Source organism: Rattus norvegicus, chromosome 17 (genome assembly GCF_036323735.1).
Source record: "Rattus norvegicus strain BN/NHsdMcwi chromosome 17, GRCr8, whole genome shotgun sequence".
Taxonomy (NCBI): domain Eukaryota; kingdom Metazoa; phylum Chordata; class Mammalia; order Rodentia; family Muridae; genus Rattus; species Rattus norvegicus.
In genome coordinates, this window is record NC_086035.1 from 54,183,720 (window position 1) to 54,203,901 (window position 20,182).

General features: G+C 39.7%; 1 protein-coding gene across 1 annotated transcript in view; it reads right to left on the reverse strand.

Moving 5' to 3' along the window:
• Window positions 1-20,182, reverse strand: part of Gli3 (GLI family zinc finger 3) — a 271,135-nt gene that overhangs the window by 49,656 nt on the left and 201,297 nt on the right. Inside the window, exon 10 of the mRNA NM_080405.2 lies at window positions 19,790-19,930. Coding sequence (NP_536330.2) covers window positions 19,790-19,930 — 141 coding nt within the window. The remainder of the gene's footprint in view (window positions 1-19,789; window positions 19,931-20,182) is intronic.

A 20,182-nucleotide genomic window follows, 5' to 3' on the forward strand; every position in this document is an offset into this window, starting at 1 on the left:
AGGGAGAGATACTGTAATTACATTATAATCTCAAAATTTTTGAAAAAGTAAAACAAGAAACTTATATTGCCTGAGCTGTCTTGATGTGCTTCCCCGAGGAAGCCAAAAGAGGGCATTGGATCTGCTAGAATTGAAATTACAAAACACAACACAAAACTCAAAAAAAATTAATGTTTCTTAGTTGCTATGGTTTTAGTTTCCTTACTTGTCCTGTATTTAATGCATGAGTTAAGTGTGGTCTCTTTAAGGCAGCCATTATCAATCTGTGGGTCAGGGTCAAATGTTTCAATTATGACTTGTAACAGTAGCAAAATTACAGTTATGAAGTATCAATAAATAACTGTATGGTTCGGGGGGGGGGAATCACAACATGAGTAACTGTATTAAAGGGTCACAGTGTTAGGAAGGTTGAGAACCACTGTTTTAAGGGCTTTAATCTGCATGTCAGTATCATGTTCAGTATACATGGAGTTTTAAAGTCCATCTTAACAAAGGACAATAGGTGACCAAATGCCACATGGATAAAAATAATTCTTATCCTAAATTCAAACATGACTACACTTGCCTACCCAAAACATTAAGAAAAATCTGTAGCCACTCTGAGCTGGATAGTTTTATGTCAAATTGACACAAGCTAAAGTCATCTGAGAGGAGGAAATCTCAGATGAGGTCCTGTCCTGGCTTTGCTTAGTGATGGGCTATTGCCTGTAAATTTGAGTGGAATAAACCTTTTCCTCTCCAATTTGCTTTTGGTCACGGTGTTTCATTAAAGCAAGTACAACCCTAACTAAGACACTTACTCCCTTACCAACATGTATATACCCACTGTCCATCAGACTAGTCCCAGCCCTGGAAATACAGCATTACATTCAAGTTTTAAGTTCATGGTGCTTATAGCTTTATGGTACAAGACAAATAATTAAGATTGAAAAATAACTGTAATTTTGAAAAGGACAGTAATGAATGTTTTCTGAAGGCTGATGATGAAGCCCTTGGATACGTTGTTATTAGGACTCTGGTAAAGATCTTTGGAAACTGCAAGATGATCAAGTCCAGTGGGAAGATCAAGTGCCAAGGTCCCACTGAGGGCATGGCCTTGGTGTCTTGGTTAACAGTGAAGAGACCCACTGGCTCGAAAGGATATGCAAAAAAAGAAATATTTGGGTTGTGAAAATTAATAGGAAAAGCCATAATACAGTTCATTAATTGCCTATGTTTAATTACTCTCCCTAAATCCTCTTAAACTTTACACTGCACTGCAATTAAACATTTTGAAAAGAAATTTCCAGCAAGTTGGAGCCAACTGACTCAGTTTAAACGCATCCACAGAGGCCAGCACTTTAAAGCATTTTAGAAGTGCAAACGAACCACTTGATCCCAACAGCCAAATTACAAGTCTGAAAAAAGTCACCAGGGTGATGGAACAGAGAACTCCAAGGGTGTCCAGAGCTCTGAACCCAAGTCAAATCCTGAACACTGAGGTCTCTATCATTTCTCTAACTATTTGCTGCATTAACACGCCCTTCACCAGAGAAGCAGGAGGAACGACCCATGAATGGCCACTACATGGCTCCTTTCTAGAACATACAGGCAGATGATACCAAAAAGCTAAGAAGTAACCCCCAGGAGAAGCACCAGAGTCTTAAACTACGCCCTACAGGTGATTTAACATGGTTATGGAGAGTGGAATTAACAATCAGGGCCTTTAGGACTGGCCTCCTCTAGGTCTTGGAGGTTGTGGAGAGAGAAAAGAGCTACTCTTCGGCATGCATCTGGAAGCAGCTAATGTCTGGTAGTTAGAAAAAGGGTCATGGTCTAGGCAATGCAAGCCTTGTTCTGACCATTTACTAGTGTCCACTGACATACAAGAGCCCCTGCCTAGGGCAGAAAGGGATGTAGTCAAATACGAATATTTAACTTCTACGGCTTTAAATGCCTTTTCAAACAATCTCATTTAATCATCTCCAGTTTTAATGTCCAAAGCCAGAATCAGAAAGGGGACCCCATTTTGTAAGAAAAGTTGGAGAAGGGAAGTGAAGGATTAGGGAGTGTTTAGAACACGAGGAAGGATACGTCAAGTCATTCTCATGTCACTGGACCAAGTTCAGCATGGTCACCCCAGTGAAATGGTGAGACCGCTTAGAACCAAACTGTGTGTGTGTGTGTGTGTGTGTGTGTGGGGTTGTTGATGCTGTTGTTTGTTTGTTTGTTTTTAGCTATTAGGAATGTAGTGTCTCATTCTTTACTCATAGATGAAACTCTGTAATAAGTACATTGCACCTGTTCTGGATTCAATTCCTACAAAACACATGCACGCACACACACACAAAGACACACACACACAAAGACACACACACACAAAGACACACACACACAAAGACACACACACAAAGACACACACATGCATACGCATGCATGCACACAGGCATGCACACACACACTCACATAAAAAACAACCTTGTAATGTCTAGAATATGATAAATCAACAAAAAATGTAAATGAGAAAAGTAAAGTGGGAATAGCTATGGGACATGTCTCAGAGCACTGATGTTCTTTCCCAGGCACTCAAAGGTCCTACTGTACGACCAGCACAATCTCCTCTACTTAACTAGTTAGTTGTTATTCTTAATAACACATACTCGAATGGGAATGGATAGTCTCAAGATCAGAAGCTACTGGGGATGCAATAAAACAGAACAAATATCTCTTCCTTGGAACATAGGCATGTAAATGACTTCTTAAGGTTAAAAAAAATAAACAAACAACAAAAAAAACCCTAACTTTATCCAGGATTGAGACTTCATGGAGGCCAGCAGCCCTCTGTGCTCAGTATTACTTGTAAGTATTCTGCACCTAGAGGTCCCCAACATTTCCTATCTCAGATTCTAGGACATGAACACTCCTCCCCTAGACAGCTTTATGGTCAGCATTCAGTGTTTAATTTTCTTCAAAACAGGTGTAAATTCCAACTGCACCAAGAGCTGGGGCTATTCCCTGCCGGCAGAGAGCACTCTTGCTCCTAAGCCCACAGATTGGACCTCACTTTCTCTCCATTGACTGTTCAAGGAGAGACACACTAGGAGTGCACAGGGTGTGGGAGCTGCAGAGAGGCTTAGGACAGGATCCCTCCAGTCTCCATCTGTGCCAGAGCTGGGGCTGTGCTACAGCTCTGGGACTCAAAACCTGCCCTGAGAGAGCAGTTCTCCCAGGCGTGCTCGCACTCCTAAGACCACAGGCTCACAGGTCCACAAGAGGGACAAGCGCCAGTGAAAGACAGCAAGACCGACCAACATCAGAGAGAACAAGATGGCAAGAGGCAAGAGCAAGAATTTAAGCAACAGAAACTAAGACTACTTGGCATCATCAGAACCCAATTCTCCCACCACAGCAGTTACTGGATATCCCCATGCACTGGAAAGGCCAGATTTGGATTTAAAATCACATCCCATGATGATGATAGAGGACTTTAACAACGACATAAATAACTCCCTAAAAGTAATACAAGACAACACAGGTAAACAAGTAGAAGCTCTTAAAGAGGAAACATAAAAATCCCTTAAAGAATTATAGAAAAACACAATCAAACAGGTGAAAGAATTGAACAAAATCATCCAGGATCTAAAAATGGAAATAGAAACAATAAAGAAATCATAAAGGCAGACAAGAAAGATAGATAGAAAATCTGGAGATAGAAAATCAGGAAAGAGATCAGGAGTCACAGACACAAGCATCACCAACAGAATACAAAAGCCTACAGAGAGAATCTCAGGGGCAGAAGATACCACAGAAAAAATGGACACAACCATCAAAGATAATGTAGAACACAAAATGCTCCTAATAGAAAACATACAGGAAATCCAGGAAACAATGAGAAGACCAACCCTAAGAATAATTGGTACAGAGGAAAAAGATGATTCCCAAGTTAAAGGGTCAGTAATACCTTCAACAAAATTATAGAAGAAAACTTCCCTAACCTAAAGAAAGAGATGAATATGAACATACAAGAATACAGAACATCAAACACATTGGACCAGAAAAAAAATTCCTCCTCTCACATGACAGTCAAAACCCCAAGTACAAAAAACAAAGAAAGAATATTAAAAGCAGTAAGGGAAAAAGATCAAGTAACATCTAAAGGCAGACCTATCAGAATTATAATAGACTTCTCAACAGAGACTATGAAAGCCAGAAGATCCTGGACAGATGTCATACAGACCCTAAGAGAACACAAATGCCATCCCAGGTTACTATATCCAGCAAACTCTCAATAAAAACAGATGGAGAAACCAAGATATTCCATGACAAAACCAAATTTAAATAATATCTTTCCACAAATCCAACCCTACAAAGGATAACTGATGGAAAACTCCAAGACGAAGAGGCAAACTACACCCTAGAAAAAGCAAGAAAGTAATCTTCTTCCAACAAGCCCAGAAGAAGAGAGCTACACAAACATAATCCCACATCCAACAACAAAAGTAACAGGAAACAATCACTATTCCTTAATATCTCTTTAAAGCAATGGATTCAATTCACCAATAAAAAGACAGACTAAGAGGCTGGATACATAAACGGGGCCCTGCATTTTTCCTGCATACAGGAAATGCACCTCAGTGACAAAGGCAGACACTACCTACGAGTAAAAGGCTGGGAAAACATTTTTCCAAGCAAATATTCCCAAGAAACAAGCGGGAGTAGGCATTCCAGTATCAAATAAAATCAACTTTCAATCAAAAGTTATCAAAAAAGATAAGGAAGGACATTTCATACTCATCAAAGGAAAAAAGTCTACCAAGAGGAACTCTCACTTCTGATCAACTATGCTCCAAATGCAAGGGCAACCACATCTGTAAAAGAAACTTTACTAAAGCTCAAAGCATACATTGCACCACACAAGAATAGTAGGAACCTTCAATACACCATGCTCATCAAGGGACAGATCATGGAAACAGAAACTAAACAGAGACACAGTGAACCTGACAGAAGTATGAAACAAATGGATTTAACAGACATCTATAGAACGTTTCATCCTATAACAAGAGAATATACCTTTTTCTCAGTACCTCATGGTACCTTCTCCAAAACTGACCACATAACTGGTCACAAAACAGGCCTCAAAAGATACAAGGTGAATGAAATAATCCCATGCATCCTTTCAGATTACCACAGACTAAGGCAGATCTTCAGTAACAACAAACACAACAGAAAGCCTACATGGAAGTTGAACAAACCTCTCTCAATGATAACTTGGTCAAGGAAGAAATAAAGAAAGAAATTAAAAACCTTTTAGAATTTAATGAAAATGAAGATACAACATACCCAAAAGTATGGGACACAATGAAAGCAGTGCTAAGAGAAAAACTCATAGCTCTGAGTGCCTACAAAAAGAAATTGGACAGCACACCTAAAAGTTCTAGAACAAAAAGAAGCAAATTGACTCAAGAGGAGTAGATGAGAGGAGATAATCAGACTCAGAGCTGAAACCAACCAAGCAGAAACAAAAAGAACTAAATAAAGAATCAACAAAACCAGGAGCTGGTTCTTTGAGAAAAATCAATAAGATAGATAAACCCTTAGTGAGACTAACCAGAGGGTACAGAAAGTATCCTAATTAACAAAATCAGAAATGAAAAGGGAGACATAATAACAGAATCTGAGGAAATAAAGAAAAAATGAGATCCTACTCCAAAACTTCCAACAAAATTGGAAAATCTAGAGGAAATGGACAATTTTCTAGACAGATACCTGGTACTAAAGTTAAATCAGGATCAGATAAACCATCTAAACAGTCCCATTACTCCTAAAGAAATAGAAGCAGTTATTAAAAGTCTCCCAACCAAAAAAAAGCCAGGACCAGATGGGTTTAGTGCAGAATTCTATCAGACTTTCAAAGAAGACCTAATAACAATACTGGTCAAACGATTCCACAAAATAGAAACACAAGGAACAGTACCCAATTCATTCTTCGAAGCCACAATTACAGTTATACCTAATCCGCATAAAGACCCAACAAAGAAAGAGAACTTTAGACCAATTTCTCTCATGAATATCAATGTGAAAACACCCAATAAAATTCTCCCAAACTGTATCCAAGAACATATCAAAAAGACCATTCAACATGATCAAGGGAGCTTCATGCCCGGGATGCAAGGATGGTTCAATATATGGAAATCCATCAACAAAATACACTACATAAACAAACTCAAGGAAAAAAATCCACATGATCATTCCATTAGATGCTGAGAAAGTATCAAAATTCAACACTCCTTCATAATAAAAGGCTTAGAAATCTCAGGAATTCAAGGCCTATACATAAACATAGTAAAAATAATTTATAGCAAACCAGTAGCCAACATCAAACTAAATGGAGAGAAACTTGAAGCAATCCCATTTAAATCACATACTAGACAAGGCTGTCCACTCTCTTCCTACTTATTTAATACAGTACTGGAATTCCTAGCCAGAGCAATCAGACAACAAAAGGAGGTCAAAGGGATACAAATTGGAAAGGAAGATGTCAAAATATCACTATTTGCCAATGATATGATAGTATATTTATGCGAGCCTGAAAATTCCACGAGGGAATTCCTACAGCAAAGTGGATGGATATAAAATTAACCCAAACAAATCATTAGCTTTCCTCTACTCAAAGGATAAACAGGCTGAGAAAGAAATTAGGGAAATGACACCCTTCACAATAGCCACAAATAATATAAAATACCTCGGTGTGAAAGATCTGTATGACAACTATTTCAAATCTCTGAAGGAAAAAAACCAAAAAACCAAAAAAAAAAAAAAAACCCCAAAAAACCCAAAAACTAAAATGGATCTCCTTCGCAAAGTACAGTGTGTTCTTTAGTGCCACCAGCAAATGGGCTCTAACATTCATCTTTCCCTAATGAGAGCATCCTGTGACCCAGCTACCCTCTCTCCACACTCAAGAATGACCACTACTGCCAACAAGAACTACAAAGTAAGGTTGGGTGTCACTACAGAAGGCTGCAGTACAGAAAGAGGATGCCGAGCCTTCATTCGTGACAGGAGACACATACATCTGTACTTACCCATCTACTGGGCTTTTCATTATAAAACAGGGATAATTCAAGGAAGTTTGACTGCTTTCTTAGTGAGTTCTTAAGCTATATTTAATGCCATCTTATTTATCTTTCTTCTGGGCTGGACATCAGAATACTGTTTTGTTAGCTTTGAAAAACATCTGCAACATTCCATACGAGATTATCCATATTAGCAACTTAACAAATAAAAGCATGATAAAATAAATATTGACTAGATAGGGGGAGAGTGGGTGGCTTTGTTGTCTTAGTTAGGGTTTTACTGCTGTGAACAGACACCATAATCAAGACAACTGTTATAAGAACAACATTTAATTGCGGCTGGCTCACAGGTTCAGAAGTTTAGGTCATTATCATCAAGGGGGGGGGGGGGACATGGCAGCATCCAGGCAGGGATGGTGCAGGAGGAGCTGAGAGTTCTTCATCTTTATCTGAAGGCTGCTAGCAGAATAGTGAGTTCCAGGAAGCTAAAAGGAGGGTGTTAAAGCCACACTCACAGTGACACACCTACTTCAACAAGGCCATACCTCATAATGGTTCCACTCACTAGGCCAAGCATATACAAACCATCACACTTGTCTTGCCCCTGATTTTAATGGGATTGTTTCAATTTTCTCTCCATTTAGTTTGATGTCAGCTATTTGTTTGCTGTATATTGTGTTTATTATGTTTAGTATGGACTTTGAATTCCTGAAATAAAATGTGGTACATTTACACAATGGAGTACTACTTAGTTATTAAAAGCAATGCCTTCATGAAATTCGCAGACAAATGAAAGGAACTAGAAAATATCCTGAGAGAGCGAACACAGACAGAAAAGAACACACACGGTATATACTCTCTATTAAGTATGTATTAGCCCAAAAGCTCAGAATACGCACAGTAAAAGCCACAGACCATATGCAGTTTAAGAAGAAGGAAGATCAAGCTGTAGATGCTTCAGTCCTACTTAGAACAGGGAACAAAATAATCCCAGGAGGTAGAGAGAGTAAAGGACCTGAGAGGGAGAAGGGAGGGCTAGGGAGAAACAGGGGCGGAATCAGGTATTGGAAGGGACAGAAGAGAAGTACAGAGGTTCAGGAAATTGAATAGAAACATGTAGTAGTGGGGGATGGAGAACTGGGGGTAGCCACTAGACTCCAGGGAAGCAAGAGGCTCCTAGAAGCCAATGGCAATGACTGTAGACAAAATACCCTACAAAGGGGAGATACAACCTGCAGAGACCACCTCCACTAGATAGGCAGGGCCCCCAGGTGAGAGATGGGGCCACCCAGGCATCTCACAATTTTTAATTCAGAAATGTTCCTGTAGAATGAAGACTGAAGGAAACACCATGCAGAGACTGCCCACCTAGGGATCCATCCCATCTGCAGACATCAACCCCCACCCCCACTACTGCTGATGCCAAGAAGCAATTGCTGAAAGGAGCCTGATATGGCTGTTCCCTGGGAGGTTCTACCAGCACCTGGCCAATACAGATGTAGATACTCACAGCCAACCATTCAATAGTGCCTGACCACCCAAATGGAAGAGCTAGGGGTAGGACTGAAGAAGCTGAAGGGGACTGCAACACCATTATGTAGAACAGTATCAACTAACCGGATACTCAGAGCTCTCAGGGACTAAACCACCAACCAAAGAGTACACATGGAGGGACCCATGGCTCCAGTTACATATGCAGCAGAGGACGGCTGAATCTGAATCTGACATCAATGAGAGAGGAGAGAGACTTGATGCCCCAGTGTAGAAGATGCTAGAGGGGTGAGGCAAGAGTGGGTGAGTTGGTAGGGGAGCACCTTCATAGAGACAAAGGAAAGTGGAAAGATGGGGGATGGAATGGGGGGTTGTAGAGGGGTAACCAGGAAGGGGACTATCATTTACAAATAAAATGATTAACAAATAAGATATCAGCAAAAGATGATTTGTATATGAGTGGAGAATTAATCAGCATTAAACCACCCACTATCAAGTTAGGGGACTTTCCAGACATCATAGTTCTTGGGAGAAGGAGTAAAAATTAGAGTTCGTTGAGGGACACCCATAGTCTAGCTTCTGCAAGCTATGGTTATTTCTACTGACCAGAGCCTGAACTCTGCTACCCTTACCCCTTACCCAAACAACCATTTAGAAACAAAATTCTGTCATTCTACTGGTCTATTTCATTTGTCTCCTCCCACATTATCTAATACTTTGAATATTATATTTGTATTATTCTGATGTAGCTCAACACCATTTTAAGAGAAGTGGCCACAGTGGATGTGTTGAAATTTATGCTGAATGATGTCTGGAAACTCGTAGATGGCAGTATGGATACAAGTTCCTTATAACTTACCTGGCCCACTGCCCAGGAAGTGTATGGCCCAGGGAGGCACACTGCAGAATACATCTAAGAGGCTAGTGACCCTGGAAGTGACACCATTCAAAAAGGCAGAGCCAACACAGAGTGCTTGAAAATTGCCATTTATTTGGCAGTTCTTAGAGGTAACTCCCATTGTGAGGGCTATTGCCAAAATAATTGAGACTATAAAACTTGCTCAACATATCCATAACATCACATTAGTCAAAAATTGGAAACAATACTAATATTTATCTTAATCAATTGCATCAAGATAAAGTGTTTGGAGCCATGTGAAGAAATATTAATGGGTTAGTTGGAGGAATGAAGCACTGACGTAGGCCACAGCATGCATAAGCCTTGAAAACTCTGTTCTACATTAAAACAATCAAAACCAAACCATAAACAAACTAACAAAAAAAGCACACACAGGCTGTCACATACTACATAAATCAATTTAAATAAAATACCCAGAATAAATATTCATAGAAATAGAAAGTATATTCTGAGTTTTAGAGAGAGTGGAACAAGAGGTCTTTCACAGATACACGCATCCTTGGGGTGTGTTGATAACATGGAGGACACCAATAGGTGTGATGGGTGCATAATATTTGAGTGCACAGAAAGTCTGAACTGAGCATTTAGAGCTGGGCGAGGCAGCAGGCACTGCCCTCTTTACTCTATTCTCACGTATTCATAAATGAACTTCTAAGTTGAATGTGAGAGTCACAAAATATCGGCAATAGCAAAAACTTTAGCAATCTGAAATTATCAAAAAATTAATTCAAACAAAAACACATAATGAACCTAAAGCGTTTCTGGCAGTGGCCACCCAAATCCTGTGATGCGACTTTTCTACTGTCTCGGTTCTGAGCGACAACACTGAACTTGGCATAGCACATGGCCACACCACACCACACACTGCCTAAAGCACCTCTGCTCAGATGTGCAAGCACAGAACTTTACGAATTAGTATTTTTGTGAAACATACCAAATTTTCTTCCTATACAAACAGAATGATTTATTTAAAAATAACAAGAATTTCTGGAATATTTTTCTACTATGATTTTTCAGTAATTTTCTATTACCTTTATAATATTTATTAAACTAGAAGGTTTGGTTTTAAAAATCCTGATTAAACTGCTAACGTGAATTGTACACAAATATTGTTAAGTAAATTTGGCTTGGGGTTAGGACAGAGTTTCTAAACAATGTCTGAGTTGGGCCTGAACAAAACTTAAGCCATTCTGTACTATATATCGGGCTATGCAAAGTAGAATTCTCATGACTTATTATTGCAAATTTAAAATATTAAATGTTGAAGACATTCTGCAACCCTTAAGTTTCAAGTATTCAGCAAACATAAATTTATTATGGAAAATATCTTTCATTACATGCAAATTTACTTTCTTGTTTGATAAGTGATACAATTATATGTGTATCAAGGGAGTGTTTTAATATACATTGTGATTTATTGTATGTATTGATTTCTACACTTAGTTCATATACCTATATACTCAAGACCATGACCATTTTTTTCTTTGTCACAAAGAGGTAGAGAACAAGTTTCCGTAGCTCCCATGCTACCCCAGAAAACACAGCAGCCAGGTTTCTGCCCAGGTTGGTCCTCGCCTGGCTCCTCCTCCCCTCTTCCAGCAGTCACCCTGCCTGTGCCTGGAGCAGCAAGGATAAACCTAATGAGCCCAAATGTCAGCACAATATAAATTACGGCGAGGGAGAAAAAGCAACAACTTGATGCATGGCTGAAGATCTGAAAGAGGAATGTCTACCATTGTTTGTGATTATGGATCACATCACAATCTAATAGCAATTTTTATTTAATCAATAATTTCCATGCTGGACAGACAGCCCTGTTACAGAGAATCGACAAACAGGTACTGATAGCGACAAGCCTCGTTATTAATCTTTCCTCTGCAGGCTTATCAGCCAAACTACTGTAAAAGGCACCACACCAAGATGGATATTAGAAACTACCATTTTCCTACCTCTGCCTTCATTTCTTTCTTCCTTTTCTTAGGCCATTCTGTGTAGTGCAGACTCTACATTTATTTGCATAACCTGGGGCTTGAGTGGCATAAAAAGGCAGTTCACATGAGCAATTTCACAATCTGTAGACCTAGACCATTGCTTAGGGTTAGCCATTATAGGCTAATAAATCATACTTTCTCTTTGAGTTGTCAATCGCCAACAAAACCTTTGTACAAGCACTGGCATCTGTAATTCCGTAAAGGCTTTTCATCTTGAAATAAGATGCTCTGCTCTGATAACAGAATAATCCCCTCCTGATCAAGAAAAATAAAATCAAATATGCATTTTACCAATTAAAGCTGCTGCCAGAAGCCAAATGGCTCAGCGCTGAGACTCCACTGAAGTTTATCTCTGCTAAACACAAGGAGGAGGAGTACTATTAGGCTGTGTTTCCTTTGTGCCTTGACTGCTTTATCTTGCTATGGAAGCTGTATTGAGCAAAGTGTGAGAACATTCAATATCTCCAGGAAAAGCCACCAGGAAGACCTGTTTCTCATAAGCCACGACCACTTTGCTGTGTGTCATGTCCTACTCTCTAGAAAATGGGAGCACGGCTGTATGAAACAAAAACCAAGGTGGGGTATAGGGAGATGATGTGTCCTTAAGAGACATCAACAGAATCCTGTGCAGTAATATAAGACACTCACAGAACTCAAGGCTTTAAGTACAAATGGGGAAAGAAGGTGTACCAAGAAGAGAAACATTGAACAAAGAAATACATAAATGATCCCCACAACCCCCTACTGACACTGAAAATGTGACTCACTACAGGAGGTAGCTGTTGAAAGTTCAACTGTCATTCTTCTCTTCCAATCCCTGATAAACCAATTAAAAAAACTCAAGATCCTTAAGTAATAAGCACAAACCAAAATGAGGACTCAGTCCATGTACAAAACCAGCTTCAAGGTGACTTTTCTGTGACTGACACTTGTAACAACCATATAAGCTGCTCGGAACTGTGAAACATCTCTAAACTGTTTCTTAAGATTTTATGAGGAATTTTAAATAATCCCTACTGTAGGCTTCCCTTCTGATGCTGTCCTACCCTAAGCATGGCCTCTTCAGTGCAGGGATGCCAATGGCTACCAAGGCTTTGCAAAGCTGTGCTCAACTGCAGACTTTCTAAAGATCTGCACAGTGGAAGCAAGTTTACTCATCAAAAACACTAGATTGTTCTTACTCCACCTAAAATGGGAGCGAAGGTTCCTAGTCCAGTGCTCCACCTAGAATAGAAGCCCAGCAACCCCATCCCTTTGTTCCGTGGCCTCACCTCCCCCTACTCTTCCACTGCTCATAAAGATTGATGCTTGCCACTCTTTCTCTAAGATGCATAAAATAAACCATTTTGCCATTTTATTCTTAAATCAAGGAAATATCAAAGAACCCACCCAGCCTATTAGTGCATTAGGTATGTATATGGATATAATTATACTCCACTGTTAACTCCTTCCTGCTATTTTAACATAGAATACTAAGCATCTTTCAGACTTTCCCTGTTTGAGTTTACTTGTTGTATGTTCAGGACACTGTTTTAACCTATCTCTACAGACCGTTCATTTACTCCTCAGCATGTCTGCCTTCTTTCCCCAACATCCTGATTGCATGTGGATAGTACTTCAACACAAGCCACCTTGTGGTTTCTTACCCCAAAACAAAGACACTAAGGTGAGTGTGTTAGTCCCAGTTCCCCACGCCTGACACTCATGTAGCTTTTTCCTTCTGGAGACTACTTACAATTTGCAGTGGTCACCAGGGAGTGGACTACGTTTGTAGGTGGGATCAGCAGCCTAGGCTGGAAGCCTAAGAGATTGAATTAGTGGACTACTTATTTCTATTCGATGAAACAAAAGGGAAAGATTTCCTTGGCCTCACCATTCAGTTCACTTGAGTTCATTAACTTTGTCTCCAACAGCTTCAATTTCTTTTTCTGAATAAAAACTAATATCCTTGAATATACTTGAATTATTCCACTTTATCCTAATCTCTCAAAGTCAAACTAGAAAAGGAACAAATAAGTTAAAAACTATGACAGCTTGAAATATGAGACATGGGAATTAAAGCTATAGGTGACGGAAGAAATCACTTTGGGGCACCTTTAGGAACAACATGTCTACCTCGCTATGTGTAGTTCTCAGAATTTACCTGTGACTTGACAATGTAGGGGTGGAGCAGGCTGGTCTAAGTTCATGCTCTCGTCCTATATAAGGTCTGCTGAGGATAAGGCTCTTTTACATTTTCTTGCTGACATTAATTGTTATAGAAAAATAGCAGTATTTGGCTAACCTCAGAAAAACATAAATGTCCCTGAATCTTCAAAGTCTTTACATTAGAAATGGCTTCACATTCTTGGAACAGGTTTATGACAAAGCAGGAACAGGATCTCCAACCTCAACTGCAGTTATTTCAGAGGCTAGAGTCTGAGTAATTCCTTGGGTCTGCAGAAAAACAATGTTGGGGGTGTTTCATAGAGAAGAGAGGCTTGGCTGGCAGTGGGTCATGCTGAGGACTACTGAGTGACCAATCTTAGCAAGTGTAATTTCCAAATCACTCTGCCATTGTATACACGGATATCATACCTCTGCCCAGCAGCCCACATGTAGATTTCTTTTCTCTTTCTTTTCTTTTATTTTACCAAAGATTAAAAAAACAAACCAAACAAAGCGAAACAAACAACAGGTCAGCCATCCTTCCTTTTTAATCTGAACATTCCAAAGTAGGAGTTTTACCAACACTGGAAGTGGAAGTTTTGGGGACAAGTGGAGGCCGCTTTGCCTTCCAGGTTACAGCCAGTAATGTGTAGACAATTCTGGTTATGCCAATTAGGGATGAGGTGTTACAGGAACGTAGTAGGAAAAATGCTTTTCGAAATCTTACAGCATGTAGGATGGCGTCTGCAGCAGACGGTCCAGTGCAGAGCTGACGGCTAGGGCTTCGGTTTAGTGGTACTTTAAGGAAAGTCTTCCCAAGAGCATCCCAGGACCCTGGAACCTACAGTGTGCTCCTAAAGGTCAGGAGTACATAGGTACTAGGAATTAGGGCCCAGAGCCCATGCCGCTTCTCTGAGGAGGCTTTGTGAACTGGGAAGTTGGTTCCACAACCTTCATATCCTGATTCCATGCTGGTATCTCTACTTGGAGACCCCCTAAGGGCAATCAAAAACAAACTTCACTGCTGTAACAACCTCTAAATAGCCCTATACTTTTCTCTTTCATGGGAAGAATCACTAACATTATACTGAAGGCAATTTTTACGATAGGTGAAACATTTCTTCGTTGTCTTATCTATATTTTCCAAATGTGCTGATCAGTCTTTAAGAGTCCAGGAGGCCAACGCCAGTGCTGAGACTGAGGAGGACACAGCATTCCCTAGCCCATATAGTCTGAGTCCAGGAACAATTAATATAAAATGAGCCTTAGAATGGACACAAGAACCCCAAAGACCAACAGATTCATTGTGCCATCCTTTCTAACCCAGTCATCAAAGAATGAACAGGAGTTGGAATTGCCTCATTTAGACCCAATGTCTGTTTCTCACCAGGCCCAGTATGTGATGTCTGCTTGGCCTTGGACATTGGGCACAGTATTTATTTTCACAACTGTTTCACATTCTGAGAAGTGAGAAAATAATGTCTGAAAGAGTCACGAGGTACCTGGGAGAGCATCCTGAAGCAGAGAAGGGATGAGGCTGCTACTCAGAATCTAGTTGAGGCCATGGGTCGCTTTAACACACAACCCTCATTCCTTGCCCCTTCATTCCAATCTCTTAGACATATTTAGATGGAAATGCTTTCTGCAGGTGAAAATTTTGTCACTAACTTCATAGAAAAACAAGACCCTTAAGGCAACAATCATTACAGAGTAACTCTGAAGTTTGTAGCTTTTATTCTGTATTTTACATACCAAGTTTCTAAATAGTTAGAGCAGGAGAACTAGCAACTCCATGGAGAAGGAAATAAGATCAAAATCTCTACTTGTTCATTTCAGATTCTAGACACAAAACCAATCTCTCTCTGCCTCACATCTGAGACCATTCTCACATCTTAAACCCAACTTTGTATCAGGTAAAGATATTCGATGCAACTTACTATAGTGATAAAAATTAGACAAGGGATATGAAATACAAATTTAGGATTGGGGATTTAATATGAAAACAATGTATTCACATCAAGCTTTACTGTGTGATACAATTCTACACCTGAATCTCTGATATCAAAATGATTTTTATGCTGTAAATGTACAGAATTTGTTTTCAACTGGCAGCCAAAGTGATTAGGAGGGAACTTCAGCATGCTTTTGGAGATCAAAATTTGCAGCATGTAAAAAGCATTTATAATCCAGGTAGGTGGCTAATCATTCTACCAAAAAAAATTTTAAAAAGGCACCATGCTTTAAAGGTGCAGATGCAGGATTACATTGACTTAAATGCCACCCAGCTGAAGTCAGAGGTTATTATAAATCCATTTCCTGGTCAGTTTTATGCTACCCTGACCATTTGTATTTGCCAAGGCACGGTCGTCCTGGCGCATGTTGCTAGAAATTACATTGAGAATAAAACTGTTATGAACTAATTTTACTTTCTGTAGACTGTTGGGAAAGTTCTTGTATGTATTAATCCCTAAACAAAACTAGAGAAGATTTGTTCAGGGGCAGTGTTTAAGAGTTTGTGGATTTGTTTAAGAGTGGCAGTGCCATCTCAGAAGCTGGACAAGGCAGACAATGACTACTCCAATTCTCTTCTTTCAGATTTCAACAATGATGTTTACAAGCATAGGGAGCCAAGGAGCAAGGCCACTCTAAAGTGTACAACTCTTTTACAGTTACTCCTTTTTGTTTTATTTTAAGAAGGCTTGCCATGTGTTGCTGAGAACACAGTATCATTTGCCACTAAATCATTCAGGTTTCAGAGAATAAAAGACGTCCTTGAGCTTCATGCTGTGAAAATTTTGAGTGAATCCACAACCAAAAGGGTAGAATTACTTCTAGGACAAAATTCGAAGAAAGAAGCAGAGCTGGGCAAAGTCTAGAAGGTGGATGCGGCCTCTTACCATGGCACAGGCTGAGTTAAATAAGAAACAGCGAAGTCTGGGGCAACCAACACAGCCTGGCTTTAGAAGCGTATTTACACTTCACACATGGGACCTCAGTAACATGAGACACAATAGTAAAATCTGGCAAATTCAAACCTGAACAGAAATATGGAATTTCAGCTTACCCTGAAACATTACAATATATGTCTTTCAGAAATCAGGTTTGGATCTTGACAAATCCATCAGAAATGCAATCAATCAAAAGGACTTGTAATTAACTTTTTACTACATACTCTTCTAGTGCTTCTGTTGCTTTCTATTTTAGCTGATACCAAGTAAGAGTCAAAGGATATCAGAATCCTGGTGAACAGAAAAAACATCTACACTTTCCTAGTTTCTGGCTAAAAAAAAAAAGTAAATTCATCGAAAATTTAATACTAGCTTGAGAGCAACTAGGCCCAGCTATAATTATCTTGCTGTGAAATAAAATTAATTACACATCACTGTGATAACAGATCCCTGTTGCAGCACATATAGAATAACACTGGGAAACTAAGGGGCTTGAAATAAAAGGGAATAGGAGGAAAGGCAATATTCTGACTATCTGTTCAGACAGTAACAGAAGAGGTAATCTTTCCCCTAGAACACAGTGTGCACTGTACTAGAAGAAAGACTACTGGCAGGGAAGGCCAGCCAGTTCCTAATTCCCTTCTTCAACTTTGAGATTTGCTAATGTGAAACACATGTCTCTCTTTTGCACCAAGTTCAAATAACTCTGGAATTCCAACCTTGCAGCTCAGCGACTGAAGCAGAACAAGGGGAGAACTTGTCAGGATTTAAGGGCTTTCAGCAAAGCCCTTCAATTGCAGCCAGTACCCTATTCCACGGCAGGATATCAATTATAGATAGTGACTTGCTTTAGCAGGCAGTCGGGACTGTCAGACACTAGATAGACAACCATGAAGAATCATGAATCTTTCTATTAACTGTAAGAGGGGGGAAAGAATGGGTCATGGCTATAAATAAGGCAGAGCAGCAGAATGGTTTAACACCTTGCCGCTTGGTTGTATGTGGCATGAAAATCCGACTAATAAGAAAATGTCTGTTCTCCAAGGGAGGTGTCAAAAACCAAAATGGTGACGGCTTCCCTCTGTCCCTAAAAACAGGCTTTGCAAATAGTATATATTCCATCTGTCACCAAAGTAATTAGGTAGACGTGAAGTACCTGTTACTTCAATTAACAAAATATAAAGCACCTATTCTGCCCACAGCCACCACTAATGCATCCAGCAGCACCCAGAGCAGGAAAGAACGGTACAGGCAATGTACAAGCAACTGAAACGCATACATGTGGAATTATTACCCAGAAATAGGAGGTATATGAACCACAGGTTTATTAGTTATAACATCCAGTTCACTTAATTCGGTTGGCTTACTCTGGTAAATTAGTTAGGACTAAAATGAAGGTTATAAAGGTACCACACTGGATTGTGACTAAACCTGGACACCGATCTCCTCCCTGTGGTTTAGATTCTTAGCACTCTGCTCTGTGTGTGAAGCCATGATGAGGGGAGATGGGTTCCATGTAACTGTAAAACACTATGGTCATTCAAGCAGCCTTCTCGTAGAACAGTTCCAATCGATGGGGACAGCACAAGAATCTTGGTGTTGAGATTATGTAAATTAGCTACAACAGTCACTACCCTTACAACAAAAAAGGACAAAAGGCCTAACACCCAAATCAGCCTTGGTATCAGTGTAGTAGTAAAACGGTTACGGTGCCGCCATACCCCTCATCCTCACTGGTAATGTTCCTGGCATATGGTACTACTTGAGAATAATTCGGCATGGAAAAAAGTCCTAACTTCTCATTGTTAATATTACAAGGCCTTTGTGCTTTCCATTAAAGCAGTCAGCACAAATAAAGAGTCATTAAGCCAGACTTAGTTTAAAAATAATACTTGAATAAAACCAAAGAGGATGGAAAAAAAACCCATCAAATTACATGTGTGGAAAAACCTGAAAATATACCTTAATTAAAAACATTTGACTCACTTTTTTGGCTGTACTTGAGAAATCTATATTTATACGGATACAAAGAGGCATAATTTAAAAAGAAGAGGTGAGGCCCTGCTGGTAAGATGTGGAATCTAACATTCTGTGTATGGGGTTTCTCATAATCTGGTGTGCTGGACGTGACACAATCAGTACAGCAGCAGTTCTCAACCTGTAGGTCATAACCCCTTTGTGGAGTTGCATGTAAGATATCCTACATATAAGATATTTACAGTATGACTCATGGCAGTAGCAAAATTACAGTTATGAAATAGCAGCAAAATGACTTTGAGGTTAGGGAGATCACCACTACATGAAGGACTATATTAAAAGGTCACAGCATTAGGAAGGTTAAGAAGCACTGTACTATAAGGATGCTTAATCAGCCTTTGTATCATAGTAGAAGCATAAGAAACTGCCCTCTTTGATAAGACCATCCTTAGTGCATTAACAGAACACTGTGCTTCTGTAGAGAAGTCATCTCCAACTACATCTTCTTATTCCAGACACTCTAAATCCTGTTCCATGTCAGTTGTTTTTGGTCCCATCTGTCTAGAAGGTTCTACAGGGATCTGAGATTGAGCTAAGCATGATGAAGTCTCAGCAAAGGAACCTTGGGTATACCGCATCTTCAGAAATAACACTAGAGAGTGAGCAAAAGATACCTGGCCTTGGTTTGGTAAGAGAAGGAAAGATGTCACAATGTGACTTCTGTGAGGTTTCTACCATAAAACACAGTTTTTTTCCTTGCAAGCTTTAATCCACAATGTTGCCTTCAGGTCAAAAACAAAGCATTACATTGCTACAAACAATAAGAGGCCGCTTAAACTTTGAGGTCTGCAAGAGGAAAAAAAAAAGACCCATCTGTTTTTGCAATATTTTTATATTGTTACTGGGTCTTGAAAGGGGGAATCAAACTTAGTTAAAAGGTTAATAATAATTCATGTCCAGCTTACTATTACTCAATAACCATCAAAGCCTCTAACTCAAAATAGTGTTTTCTGGCTTACAGGATCAGAGTCATTACACTCTCTATTGAAGACTTTATTGAATTTTACACTAAGCTTTAGCTGACTGAACAGGTCAAGCACCATGGCTCAGGATTTCCTTTATTCTCAGAAAATCATAAAGCCCCCTCCAGTTCTCAGTGCTGCCAGCTAAGAAACTTGACTCCGTGCAGGGTCAGAGAAGCTGACCCCATGCAAAGGTCGCTGATTTGGGAAGCTGCGTCCCTGAGCACCAGTCACTTACATGCACAAGCTGATCCTGGGTGTCGAACTCTCTTGTGCAGCCTTCCCAGTGGCAGTTTGTCTCATAGATGACTTCAGGCTCCTGCTTGCTTTCATCTTTGTCCCCTTCCTCCTTGACTAGGGTTGTTCCCTCCGGCTGTTCCTGTAAGGGCAAAAGCAAGAAACAGAGAAAGAAAATCAGGAATAGTGGAAAAGAAAGAAAAAAAGCTGAAACCAGTCCCTGCTGCCTAGAATATGTACCAAACTGACATCTTAATCAAACAAACAAACACAAGACAAACAGCAAACAAATCCAAGGCAAAAGTAAAATAACAAAAAACATCAGAGTAGCGATTTTTATTTGCTACTCCAAATTGTCCCTATTTTGTATGGATACTCTTCAATCTGCTTATTT